Raw genomic sequence first — 12,688 nt, 5'->3', positions numbered from 1 at the left:
TCTTTATTCAAAGTATAAAAAGTAATACAATCTACATTAATGAAAATAGGGTACTATATTGAGTTTTAAGATTGTTTCAAGAAATGTCAATACCCAAAATTACTTACACTAATGGTAAAAACTTACATAATAATGAAAATCATATTTTTGGTTGAATAACACCATTCAAATACAATACATAGGCCTATAACATATATTTTTGTTAAACACTTTTTTTTATCAATGTTTTGCAATTTTAAAACACCTTATAAAGCAAACAACATTTAATATTATTACTTATAGCAGTAATTTTGTTACATTGTATGCAATTTTGTCATAAAAGATAATAATAAAAATATATTTGGACACTATCAATTTGGTAAAGATCACTTTTATTAAAAATATGTTAAAAGTTAAAAGAATACATGGATTATAATGGTTAAAAGAATTAAAATATAGATCAGAGAATACAATAAACATAAAATACATACAGTACTTGAAAAGAGTACAAGCTTAAAATAATCAAATAAATAAAATAATTACGTTTATAACTTCATTTCACAATCTGTCAAATTGCAGAGCATTAATTCTCACACTTCTGAAAATTCTAGACTATATTTAGTTGCTCTAAAAATTTAAAATATTGAATATATAGGCCTGTTTATCTACGTAGTTCAAAATTCACCATGACAGGAACTTTTAGAATCTGAAAAAAAAACAACAAAAAAACTATCAATTGTAGACATTTTACATGTAATCATAATTGTATTACATACATTTGCGAAACACTGAAAGCATGGGCACACGCAGAGAGGGGCTTGCCCCCCCCCCCCCCTTGAAGCCAGGATAAGGTATAAAAATTGAGATCCAAGAAAAATTGTATTAGTACGAGAAAAAATTAGTAAGATAAGACAGATTTTGTATGACATTTTTTGACACATGTTATAAATTTTTCATTAGTTTCTGATTTATTTCTTCAATTAAAAAAAATTCCAACAGTAGTAATAAACAGACCAATTTCTTGCAGTATTATGTATAAACTAACAACTTTGGTACTATATAATGAACTAGCTGTAACGTGGGCTTTGCCCTGTTTAACTTCTTAATTTTCAAGATGATCTCGTTCGCATGGCTCAATCACGTCCTGGTTGAAGTTCGTTCGCTACGCTCACTCACCTTTAGGTTGGAGCTCGTTCACTACGCTCACTCACCTTTAGGTTGGAGCTCGTTCGCTGCGCTCACTTGCCTTCAGGTTAGCTCGTTTACTACACTCACTTGCCTTCAGGTTAGCTCGTTCACTATGCTAACTCGCCTCCAGGTTGAAGTTCATTCGCTATGCTCACTCACTTTTTGGTTGCAAATTAGCTGTTGTCATAAATGTAAAAGAAATAATAGTGCTGCACCCTGTTGGTAATCCTTGTAATTTTAATGCTATTGAACATCATGGAACAGAACCAACTTGTTTAATTGAAACAGCTGTTAAGATTCATTAATTCCATTTCTCATAAGGTTAACATGGGAAACTCCAGAGCCACTGGGGCGGAGCCGATTGGACGGATCACGAAATTGATGGTGTATAAACCTATTCCATAATATTTTACACGTATGTACCAAGTTTCGTGGCAATCGGTTCAGCGGTGTCTGAGTTTATCACTGCCAAATATATATATATACAAATATCCTCTTTTATACTTATAGAAGACTAGCTGTAACCCGCGGGCTTTGCCCCGTTTAACTTCTTAATTTTCAAGATGATCTCGTTCGCATGGCTCTATCACGTTCTGGTTGAAGTTCGTTCGCTACGCTCACTCACCTTTAGGTTGAAGCTCGTTAGCTACGCTCACTCACCTTTAGGTTGGAGCTCGTTCGCTGCGCTCACTTGCCTTCAGGTTAGCTCGTTCGCTACACTCACTTGCCTTCAGCTTAGCTCGTTCACTACGCTAACTCGCCTCCAGGTTGAAGTTCGTTCGCTATGCTCACTCACCTTTTGGTTGCAAATTAGCTGTTGTCATAAATGTAAAAGAAATAATAGTGCTGCACCCTGTTGGTAATCCTTGTAACTTTAATGCTATTGAACATCATAGAACAGAACCAACTTGTTTAATTGAAACAGCTGTTAAGATTCATTAATTCCATTTCTCATAAGGTTAACATGGGAAACTCCAAAGCCACTGGGGCGGAGCCGATTGGACGGATCACGAAATTGATGGTGTATAAACCTATTCCATGAAATTCTACACGTATGTACCAAGTTTCGTGGCAATCGGTTCAGCGGTGTCTGAGTTTATCACTGCCAAACATATATATATATATATATATATATATATATATATATATATATACAAACATCATCTTTTATACTTATAGATTAATTGAAACATATTTTTTGTGACATTATTTTGTTTTCATTTGCCTTTAACAATAATGTAACAAACAAAACTACTCTACAGCATAAGTTATCAGGCATTCTTCAAAGATTCAAAGATTTATTTCAACAAGAAACAAGATTGCACACTTGTACAGTTGACGTCAAGATACTAAGACTAATAAATTAACAAGAGTGAATATATATATATATCTAAAGATCAACAATGCCATCTATATAACTATAAACAAGGTAACAAGGTGTAAACATAACAGAGCAAGACTAGTCAATGTCAATAATTAATTACTAAAACTTAAATTAATTCTGGAACATTTAAAATATTCTTCCAAGCTATAAAACGGGTTTTCAAGCAGCCAGGCCATTAGACTAGATTTAAAGGACTTCATGCTAACATGGTGTGACTCAAGAGGTAGCCTGTTAAACAATTTAATACCAAGATAAGAAAAGGATTCTTGTGTTTTCGCAAGCCTTGCCTGAGGTAAATCTAAGTACTGTCTCCTCCTGGTTAAATGGACATGAGTTTCACCTCTTAAAGCTATGGAACCTAGATTTGCTTTTACATGTAACAAACACTTAAAAATAAACAAGCTATAAACAGTTAAAATTTTTTCTCGGACAAAAAGTGGTTTACAATGTGCATGGTAACTAGAACCTGTAATTATTCTAATAGCTTCCTTTTGCTTTGTCAAGACTCTTTTCATGCCATGGCCACAGCCCCAAAGTAGTATACCATAGCTTATAATGCTATTGAAAAAAGCAAAGTAAGCCATTCTCAAGTAGGATTTTGGTATACAAGTTTTTAGTTTTCGAAGAAGATGAACTACTCTTGATAGTCTACTTGTAACATTATTTATGTGGGAATTCCAATTGAGTTTTGAGTCTAAATGTATTCCTAACAGTTTTACATTCTCATTCACATAAGATAAGCTAAGATTCCTGTTTCTTAAGCTAAACAAAATAGACTGGGTTTTGCTACTATTTAACAACAAACCATTACTTTTAAACCATATATTACATTCAGAAATGCAATTTTCCATCTGACCCTTAATAGTTTCAATGTTGACATCATTACAAAAAAAAGTTGAGTCGTCAGCAAAAATTATTGACTTACAGGGTGTAGGAACATAGGATGGTAAGTCATTAATCAAAACCAAGAACAGGAAAGGGCCAAGGACCGACCCCTGGGGTACACCACTTTTCATCACCTCTGCATCAGAGAGACTATTTTTGTAACAAACTCTCTGCGAGCGGTTGGTCAAATACTGGCGAAAAAGTTTTAGCTCAACACCTCTGATACCATAATATTCCAATTTAGCAAGAAGAATGTCATGCGGAACACAGTCAAATGCCTTTGAAAGATCACACATGGTTGCAAGTGTGTCCGCATGCTTTTCAAAACCTGTTAAAGCAGCAGAGACCAGGCTTCCGACTGCATCCACAGTTGACAAACCACCTCTGAAGCCGAATTGGAATTTAGAAAACAAGTTATTAGATTCAAAAAAACAATTCACTTGGTGTATCATAGCTTTTTCTAAAATTTTGGAAAAGATTGGTACGACAGAGATCGGTCTATAGCTCTCTGGATTTGACAAATCACCTTTCTTAAAAACTGGAACTACTTTTGAAAATTTGAGACACTCAGGAAAATTTCCAGAAAGTAAACAAAGATTTATACAAGATGTTAGGGGCTGCAAGATTTCGGGAAGCACACTTTTAATTAGATCACAGCTAATTTGATAGATATCACGACACTTGCTACTTTTCATACCATGAACTATTTTCACCACTTCCTCACTTGACACAGGCCTCATCCTAAACAAAGCTGGCTCAAAGACAGAAGGTTTCAAGGCGAGCTGGGATGCTACAGCTACTGAAGGTGGAACTTGGTGACGGATGTCATCTATAGAGGCAACGAAGAAGTCAGAGAAAATCTGTGGTGTAAGCGAGTCAATAGTTGGCGAGATCACTCTGCTTTTACACTTGTTAATGAGCTCCCAGGCCCTTTTGCATGGATTGGATGCAGAAGCAATCGAATCAGCATTTGATTCTAGTTTAGCATGAGCAAGAGCTTTTTTGTAGCTGGTTTTAGCTTTTTTGTACCTTAGCTTTGTCTCTTCAACCAGCACATTATACCTCTGGGCCCACTGCCAGAAGTCATATAACTTTGTTACTTCCTTACGTTTCTCAGATAATTCACGACTGAACCATTTAGCTTTGGATTTTTTACTAAGATCTGTTGGTGTAATAGTTTTCTCAGGAAAGCAGACATCCATAGCATTCTTGAAGGTGGAGAAAAACTTGTTAAAATCATTAAAATTGCCCTCTAACTTCACATCCCAGTTTATGCTGCTTAAAGTTGATTTGAATAAGCTTGTATTATGTAAACTGAAACTTCTGATAACCTTGGAATTTTGCTGTTTATCATAGGCATTATTATTTGGGTTGAAATTATCCAAAATAGTTTACCACACATTTCGGGTGTTATAAATGAATGAAAAGTTGGCATGGATACAAAAATACAGTTAAATGTGTTTTTTACAGCTAAGCAACCTGACCTGACCCCATTGACGGACATAAAGCCACTTTATAAACTAATACTTTAAACTCTGGATTATCAAGCTAGGTCTGTTATATTAATGTCTCAAAATAGCATAAAAACGCCAATTTCAACAAATTGTTTTTAAAAATGTTATGCCCCCCTCCAAGTTGGGGGGTTTCCATAGACTGATGATGGACCTTCAGGTCCGGAATTAATTTTGGATCTACAAAATAGGATTGCTAAGGTAAGACCTAGCTATCAATTAATGACTTTTATTGATATACCGGTAGTATAAATTACATTTTGATTAGAGTACCTCGAGTGACAGGTAGTCTCGGATCATGCTTTTTTTGCAAGAGGGCTCTTCTGCAGGTTGGATTGTTAGAAAAAGTTAAATCGATTAAATACTTGGGAGTTTTGCTTGATGAAAAACTAACTTTTGAACACCATATTTTAGAACTACACTCAAAATTAAGATCACAAATTAGAAAATTCTATTTTCTACGAAATTTTTGTAACACTTCACTTTTACGAACACTTTATTTTGCATTGATAAATTCAAGATTACAATATGCCTTGCCTTGCTGGGGAGGTACTTACAAAACATTATTAGAGAAGATTAGAACAACTCAAAATTTTTTCTTGCGAATAATTCTCAAAAAACCTAAACGAACTAGCTCTTTTCCATTATACCAACAGTTATGCATTCTACCAGTTCAACATCTTTTTATTTTTAAAGTCCTGAGATTGTTCTTCATCCGGAGCGGAAACAGAGAAAATATAATTCCAAATCATCCTTACAGTACAAGAAGTTTTGCAAATAAATCTATCAAATTACCCAAAGTAAACAAAACTTTTTTCAGACATTCATTTCAATACTTAGGTCCAAAATTTTACAATCAGCTTCCGCTTCATATTAAAAATACAACAAATTTCAAACACTTTTGTAAAAGAACAATCACTTGGCTTGGTTCTCAACAGGATGTAGGTTATCTTGCCAACTCTTTGGTATAAGATTGTGTTACTGTTACCTTATTTTATGTGTATTTTGTTAACACTTTCTTAGTCTAAGTTTTGCCCAGATGTTACAGCAGGCGGATAAAATATTTGTCATCTGATGCTAGGCTCAACAATTTATTATTTATTATGTATGATTAACCTTTTAACTGGCCACACTACTTGAAAAAGTGACCAGTTTACATTTCTCAACAATTATTATGTTTGTAAAGTGTTTTGTATTATGGGAAATAAATTCATTTATTCATTGTTTTGTTTCAGTCCCACAAACATGAGCTTACTATTTTATAAAAATTGAATTCATAAATAAAGATAAAAAATTTATAAAACCAAGATAATTCCTAAAAAAAGTTAATGCCTGAAATAATTTTTTAATAAAGGTCTATAGGAATGTAACTTCAACCAGGGGTGGAAACAATAATATTAGACCGAGGGGCATTTAAATGCATAGCAGGTCCTGGGCACTCGACAGAAATCTGTAATTGGTATCAGTCCACACATTTAGCGGCGCAATTCGCCCAAGTTCATTTTTTATCTTCAGCTTTTAGGTGGGCAACTTTTAAAATTGAAATGGTTTATTCCAACCATGACCATCTGTGAGATAGGTTAGAAAATAAACAACAGTAAGAAATCTTTTTTACCTCATCCCTTTTTGTTCAGTTGGCAAGATGTCACCCAATCCTTCACGGACTGGTCCTCCTTGCAGAGAAGAGGCGGATTGTCCAGGCAGTGGATTCTCATCTAGACATTTAGTTCAAATTAGTTCTTATATAAACATTGAGGTACTGCAATCTATTAGAAACAAGGTAAATTAAGAACATTTAATTGAAAAGACGAGACTGGGAAACCAAGTGGTTGTCAGTGGCGGATCCAGCCGGGGGCGCTCCCCCCTCGGACATCAAAAATGTTTAACTATCGAACGGGCCTAACACGTAATAGCTAGATTGAATCCGGTGTGACCGTAAACTGATATTCTAAGCTTTATTACATTACCTGTCTTAAAGTTTAGTTGTATAATCAGTGGGTCTGGCATTAACTTTAAGTTGTATGTATGTAATCTTTTCATTCTATTGTAAATTTTGAAGCTCGTTTTGAGTTTATACCCAATATTTATAGTCAAGGGTTTCTTATTTGTGAGGTTTGAGAGTGTTGACTAATTATTTTTTCTCAATTTATTTTTAGGGCAATTTATTGGTTTTCTAATAGATAGTTTTTTTGGTTAAAAGTTTAAAAACGGTTAAAAATAAACGGATAATCAATACATTTGCCTCTACAAACCAGTAGGATTTAACCTTAAAATTGTCTTCAACATCTCCCCCAATCATGTAGATAATGCATCTCTCCTACGATGGCGGGAACAACCCGGCTATACCTAGCATAATCTTATCATGGCAGATTTGAGAGCATCTACCGTTAACACCAAGACATCATCGTCTTTTGCGATAGCAACAAAATTCTGAACAACTCTGTAGGTGCCAAGACATTATCATCGTCTACCACGATTTTGGAAATATCTTGAACATCCCCGTGAAAACCAAGACTCGTTATCGTTTCCTGCGATTCGGACAATACCCTGAACACCTACCACGATTCCAATTTGCAAAGATACCATCATTGTATTTCGCGATTTCGGCAAAATCTTCAAGTCTCCTTTCACGTCCCGCACGATCGCGGGGACATCATTATTGTCGTCAACCAATAGAGCAAAATGTTTTTCACAAATTCAGGTTTTTACAAATAGCAATATACCGAACCCAACTTCAAAAATGGGTTTGATTTTAAACCCTTATAAAGTTCACTCATTTTCATTGGTATATCTATTACCAATGGTAAAGATTTGTATACTTAATATGTAAACATTTAAGTGTGCCCCCCAGTCCTGGTTCCGTCTCTGGTGGTTGTAGTGTTCTTGCTCAAATCTGAAGGCTGTTGGTCAATCCAAAACATGATCAAAATTAGACACTGGCAACATTTGTCATTAGGCTACTAATAATGTTCTCTAAGGAAAGGTTGACATAATACTAACAAGACCAGGGTTTAAACTTTAAACACAAAAAAGTAGCTAATACATTAGCTGGCCAATGCATACAATATAAACATACCTGCCAATTGAATTCCTTAATTAGGGCCTATTTAAGACTATTAGTTTTAATGTGTTCTCTGATGATAGATTATCTAATTGTATAACAATCAAGGGTATACTTATAGTTTATCAAATTACCTCCTGGACAGGAGAAACAGAAACATAATACAGACATACTTAAACAAAAAAATACCCTATATGAGAAATTTACTAAAATTAAATGCTTAGTGGAGAGACAGGAGTTGCGAAAAGCCGGTTTTGCTGCAATAAGCCTGTTCCGGGCTGCAGGTTCAGGTTACTTTGCGCGTTGGCTGAAAAAAATTATAATTAAATAATTTTGAAGTGCTGTTTTTTAACACATTACAATAGTTAATACTTTAAATAACCTCGTTCAAAAAACTGATATATAAGAATTCTTACCTTAAAATTTGTTAACTTTAAACTTTTTTTTTCAATTTGTTTTTCAGTGTGGTAAAATTATAACAAATCAAATGATTGAATGATAAAACAGCTAACCTGATATCGGACCCAGCGTGGCTAAAGACTGCATGGCAAGTCCGAGAGATTTCTCCAAGCTACAGGAATTTCCCTGCGGACCTCCGACTGGGGGATTCAGAAGGGTTTTTTCACAGGTTGATTTCTCTTCATTGCCTAACGACAAACCAGAGTAAATATTATTCAACAAATAACTTAACAACATTATTTATCAAAATAAAACCACAATAATACTGGGTATAATAATTATGAATTTCCATACTATTGATGAGTCTTGGAATGAGTCTTTAGAGCTTTTGGGTATAATGTGAGATGAAAATAATGGCTTCAACTACCAGGCCCGTTTTTGATCATATCAGCGCCCTAGGCACAACTAAAATAGTAGCGCCCCTTTGCAATATACCTATAACAGGGTGACCACCAACCAGGAAATCCGGGAACTAAGCGTTAATTTGTTTGAACCGGGAATTATGTGTGAATTTTGTATTTCTACCTAGAATTTATCAATTTACAGCGATGACGCATGACAACAGTGACGTTTCCGTGACCACGGGAGACAATAATATGTCTCCACAAGGCCGCGAAAGATGATAATGATTTTACCGCAATCGTGCAATACAATAATGAGATTTACAGAGCCGTGAAGGATGATCAGAATATTGCATCGATCGCAAGAGACGATGATAATGTCTGAACGACCACGGGATATGATCATGATTTTACCGCGATCGTGCAAGACGATGATAATGTCTAAACGACCGCGGGATATGATCATGATTTTACCGCGATCGTGCGAGACGATGATAAGATCTACAGACCAGCGAAGGATGATCAGAATATTGCCGCAATCACAGAAGACGAAGATAATGTCCACAAAACCGCGGAAAACAGTCAGAAATTTGCCACGATCGCAGAAGACGATAATGATTTCTACATGATTGCGGGAGACGATTACAATGTCTTCACGACCGCGGTAAATGATTACGATGTCTTCACGACCGCCGGAGACGATTACGATCTCTTCACGACCGCGGTAGACGATTACGATGTCTTCACGACCGTGGGAGACGATTAAAATGTCTTCACGACCATGGTAAACTATTACTATGACTACAGGATCGCGGGAGTTACAATAATGATGTCTACTCTTCACGGCTGCGAGGTATGATCAGAATTTTACCGCAATCACGTTAGACGATGATAATGTCCACTCAACCACGGCAGAATTTTGCCTCATTCGCGAAAGACGATGATGATCTCCAAACGACCGCGGGAGATGATTACCAAATAGTCAGGATTTTGCCGGGATCGCGGGAGACAGACGATGATGACGTATATACAACCGCAGGAATAATTAACATCTTGCCGCAATTATGGGAGACTGTTAAGCTGTGTACACGGCCGCAAGGGATTATCAGTTTACTGCGATTGCATGCAAAAACGGCCACATTTTTTTTATTTTTACCCATTTTTTGGCGCCCCCCAAAAAAGCCAATTGCCTTGCGCCCTAGGCACATGCCTATCTTGCCTATTCGGTAAATCGGCCCTGTCAACTACAAATGTAAACATTCTGATCCTTTTCTGACCAGAAGTTTGGATGATTTTAACAACTATGGGGAAAATTAGATGATAACACTCCAAGCCATGATCCAAGGTCCACTCCTAGGTAATGCTTGTAAATCATTATATGGTACATTTTAAGTTTCTCACAACACATATAGATATAACACTCTTAAGTTCATACAGTAATCCTAACATTAATTACTAAAGGAGGTATAAAGTTGTATGCTTACCAACAGGGTTGGCTGGATCTTGTTGCAACACCGGTAACTCCAGCAGCATTTGACGAAAGAACTGTTGCTCCTGAAAAATTATTATACAATATAGGCTACTACCCTATATGAGTATAATCATAAAAACTTCAAGTTGTGCAATATTTATGAAATATAATATGGATTGTTTTAATAGGCTACTGTCAGAAAAAAATTACCAGATTTTAAACCATTTCATTGTAGTGTCTACTCTTCCTTGTGGTATTTACCACCATATTAAAAGACAGTTGTTTTAACTAAATATTTAACATATGTTGGTTTTATTATTATTAATTTTTGATTTGTAAACAGTTCAGTTTTTACATTGTTTTGAAATTGAAGTGAACGGAAAAAAAACAAAAGTTTCAACTGACCGTTTGAAACCAGCGTTTCTTCTTGACGACTACATTCCCGGAAAAGGCAAAGAAGAAAAAAAAATCACAAGACAATCAAACAATAAAAATAAGTCGATTCCCACAGCAGGCAAACCGCAAAGATCGAGATTTGTTCGTGTGGTAAATAATTCCTCACTTAAAGTGAGGGACTCATTCTAGGGGGGGGAGTGTGTAGTGTCTACTCTTCCTTGTGGTATTTACCACCATATTAAAAGACAGTTGTTTTAACTAAATATTTAGGGGTAGCGGATTTTTATCCCCCTGGAATTTTACCCCCTGGGCAAACGTGACGTCACAAACCAGGGGGTAAAATTCCGGCCGCGAACTTTTGAGTTTCGCGACATCAGCTCGATGGATTAAACGCGGAATTAAACATATATTTTCACGGTTGTGAGTTTAATCAGAACACATCAAATTATAAAAACCTAGAATGTACGGCCCGGAACTTTATCCCCGGAATTTTACCCCCCCGGATTTTTACCCCCGGAATTTTACCCACGGAATTTTACCCCCCGGAATTTTACCCCCTGGCCAGATATAAATTAGTGAGAATGATTAATTATCGTCATTCAGTTTTAATTTAATGGTAAACATTTTATTATTAAGTAGCCTATCTTAATTTATATATAACATTAACTAATCGAACAGGGTTTTAATATTAATTTTGAGATTCGAGTGTCAGGATTCGATCTTTGAAGCCAACTGTTGGTTAATATGATCAAAATAAAACAGCCAATTCTGTTTACTTGGTTGAGATTGCAAAATAAATAAATAAAGATAGGCTACTAAATAATGAAATGTTTACAATTAATTAAAAACAGAAATAAGAAAATCAATCATTCAATTTCTAAAATCAGCCAGGGGGTAAAATTCCGGGGGGTGAAATTCCGGGGGGTAAAATTCCGGGGGGTAAAATTCCGGGAGTAAAAATCCGGCCCGTACATCTTCAGTTGCCTAAACGCTAGTTATATGGACAGGGGATAAAATTCCGATTTTTATCGCTAATCTAATTAATCCCGCTCTGACTATTTTCATTAGACTTCCAAATCCGCGGGGGTAAAATTCCGGCCGCGAACAAACTTTTGGCCACTCAGGTTACTACGTCATAGTGACGTCAGCTTTGCCCAGGGGGTAAAATTCCAGGGGGATAAAATTCCGGCGACCCAATATTTAACATATGTTGGTTTTATTATTATTAATTTTTTATTTGTAAACAGTTCAGTTTTTACATTGTTTTGGAATACAACTTTTAATTCATACAACTATTGATTTTTATCATTTACTTTATCATCATTTAACCCTTAAATTTAACATATCTAGTATTTACTTTTTGTACCCATCAATACTTTCCCAAACAAAAAATTAATGAAAGAAAAAAAGCTAGACCCTTTCTTTAAAGTTCTATTAATGAAGATGTTGAATTATAGTTGTTTTTTAAAGGATTACTGTTACAAAACCGCATTTCGCAACAATCACATTTCTTTTCTTTCTTACTGCAAACATTGTCCATCACTGATAAACAAACAACAGTAAAACAGGAGGTTTATTTTATCTGGAATCTGGCCCTGTTTTTAGTGGGAATGAACCTATAATAAAGAAAAACCACATGGGTAGCTAATTGGCAATGTTAAAGCGCGAGACTGACTCTTGTAAGAGGAATATACTTTAATAAACTCAAGAAAACATAGTAAAAAAAACTTCAATTTTAATCAGACATAACTATTCAAGACTAACTCTAACAATAAATCAAAAAGAAAACACTAATTGCAAATGTAAACAAAAACATCTGATGAATTAAGGAACGCGGCAGCGTTCCGCCCCGCCAAGTCCCCCAGCGGTACACAGCTGCTGCAGTGTATATATACTTGACGTGACAAAGTGGCTTTTTCACTCGTCTATAGCTCTGAAGAAACAAAAGCTATTAAAATAATTGTTCATCTATTGGATAGGGGCACTCATCCTCAACAAAATAAAAAAAAGAAT

The 12,688-nt window shown here is 35.4% G+C and overlaps 1 protein-coding gene across 1 annotated transcript in view; it reads right to left on the bottom strand.

The window, feature by feature from the left end:
• Nucleotides 1–329: 329 nt before the first annotated feature.
• LOC129001027 (APOBEC1 complementation factor-like) overlaps nucleotides 330–12,688 on the bottom strand; it is a 31,936-nt gene continuing 19,577 nt past the window's right edge. The window contains exons 3-6 of the mRNA XM_054428165.1: nucleotides 10,293–10,362; nucleotides 8,521–8,655; nucleotides 6,563–6,662; nucleotides 330–685 (exon numbers count right to left, since the gene is read on the bottom strand). Coding sequence (XP_054284140.1) covers nucleotides 679–685; nucleotides 6,563–6,662; nucleotides 8,521–8,655; nucleotides 10,293–10,362 — 312 coding nt within the window. The 3' untranslated portion in view covers nucleotides 330–678. The remainder of the gene's footprint in view (nucleotides 686–6,562; nucleotides 6,663–8,520; nucleotides 8,656–10,292; nucleotides 10,363–12,688) is intronic.

Source organism: Macrosteles quadrilineatus, unplaced genomic scaffold (assembly GCF_028750875.1).
Source record: "Macrosteles quadrilineatus isolate MER2022 unplaced genomic scaffold, UCM_ALF_1.0 Scaffold_8__2_contigs__length_117827958, whole genome shotgun sequence".
NCBI classification, from domain to species: domain Eukaryota; kingdom Metazoa; phylum Arthropoda; class Insecta; order Hemiptera; family Cicadellidae; genus Macrosteles; species Macrosteles quadrilineatus.
Note: the sequence above shows the minus strand (reverse complement) of the source record. Positions and strands in the feature narration are given on the sequence as shown.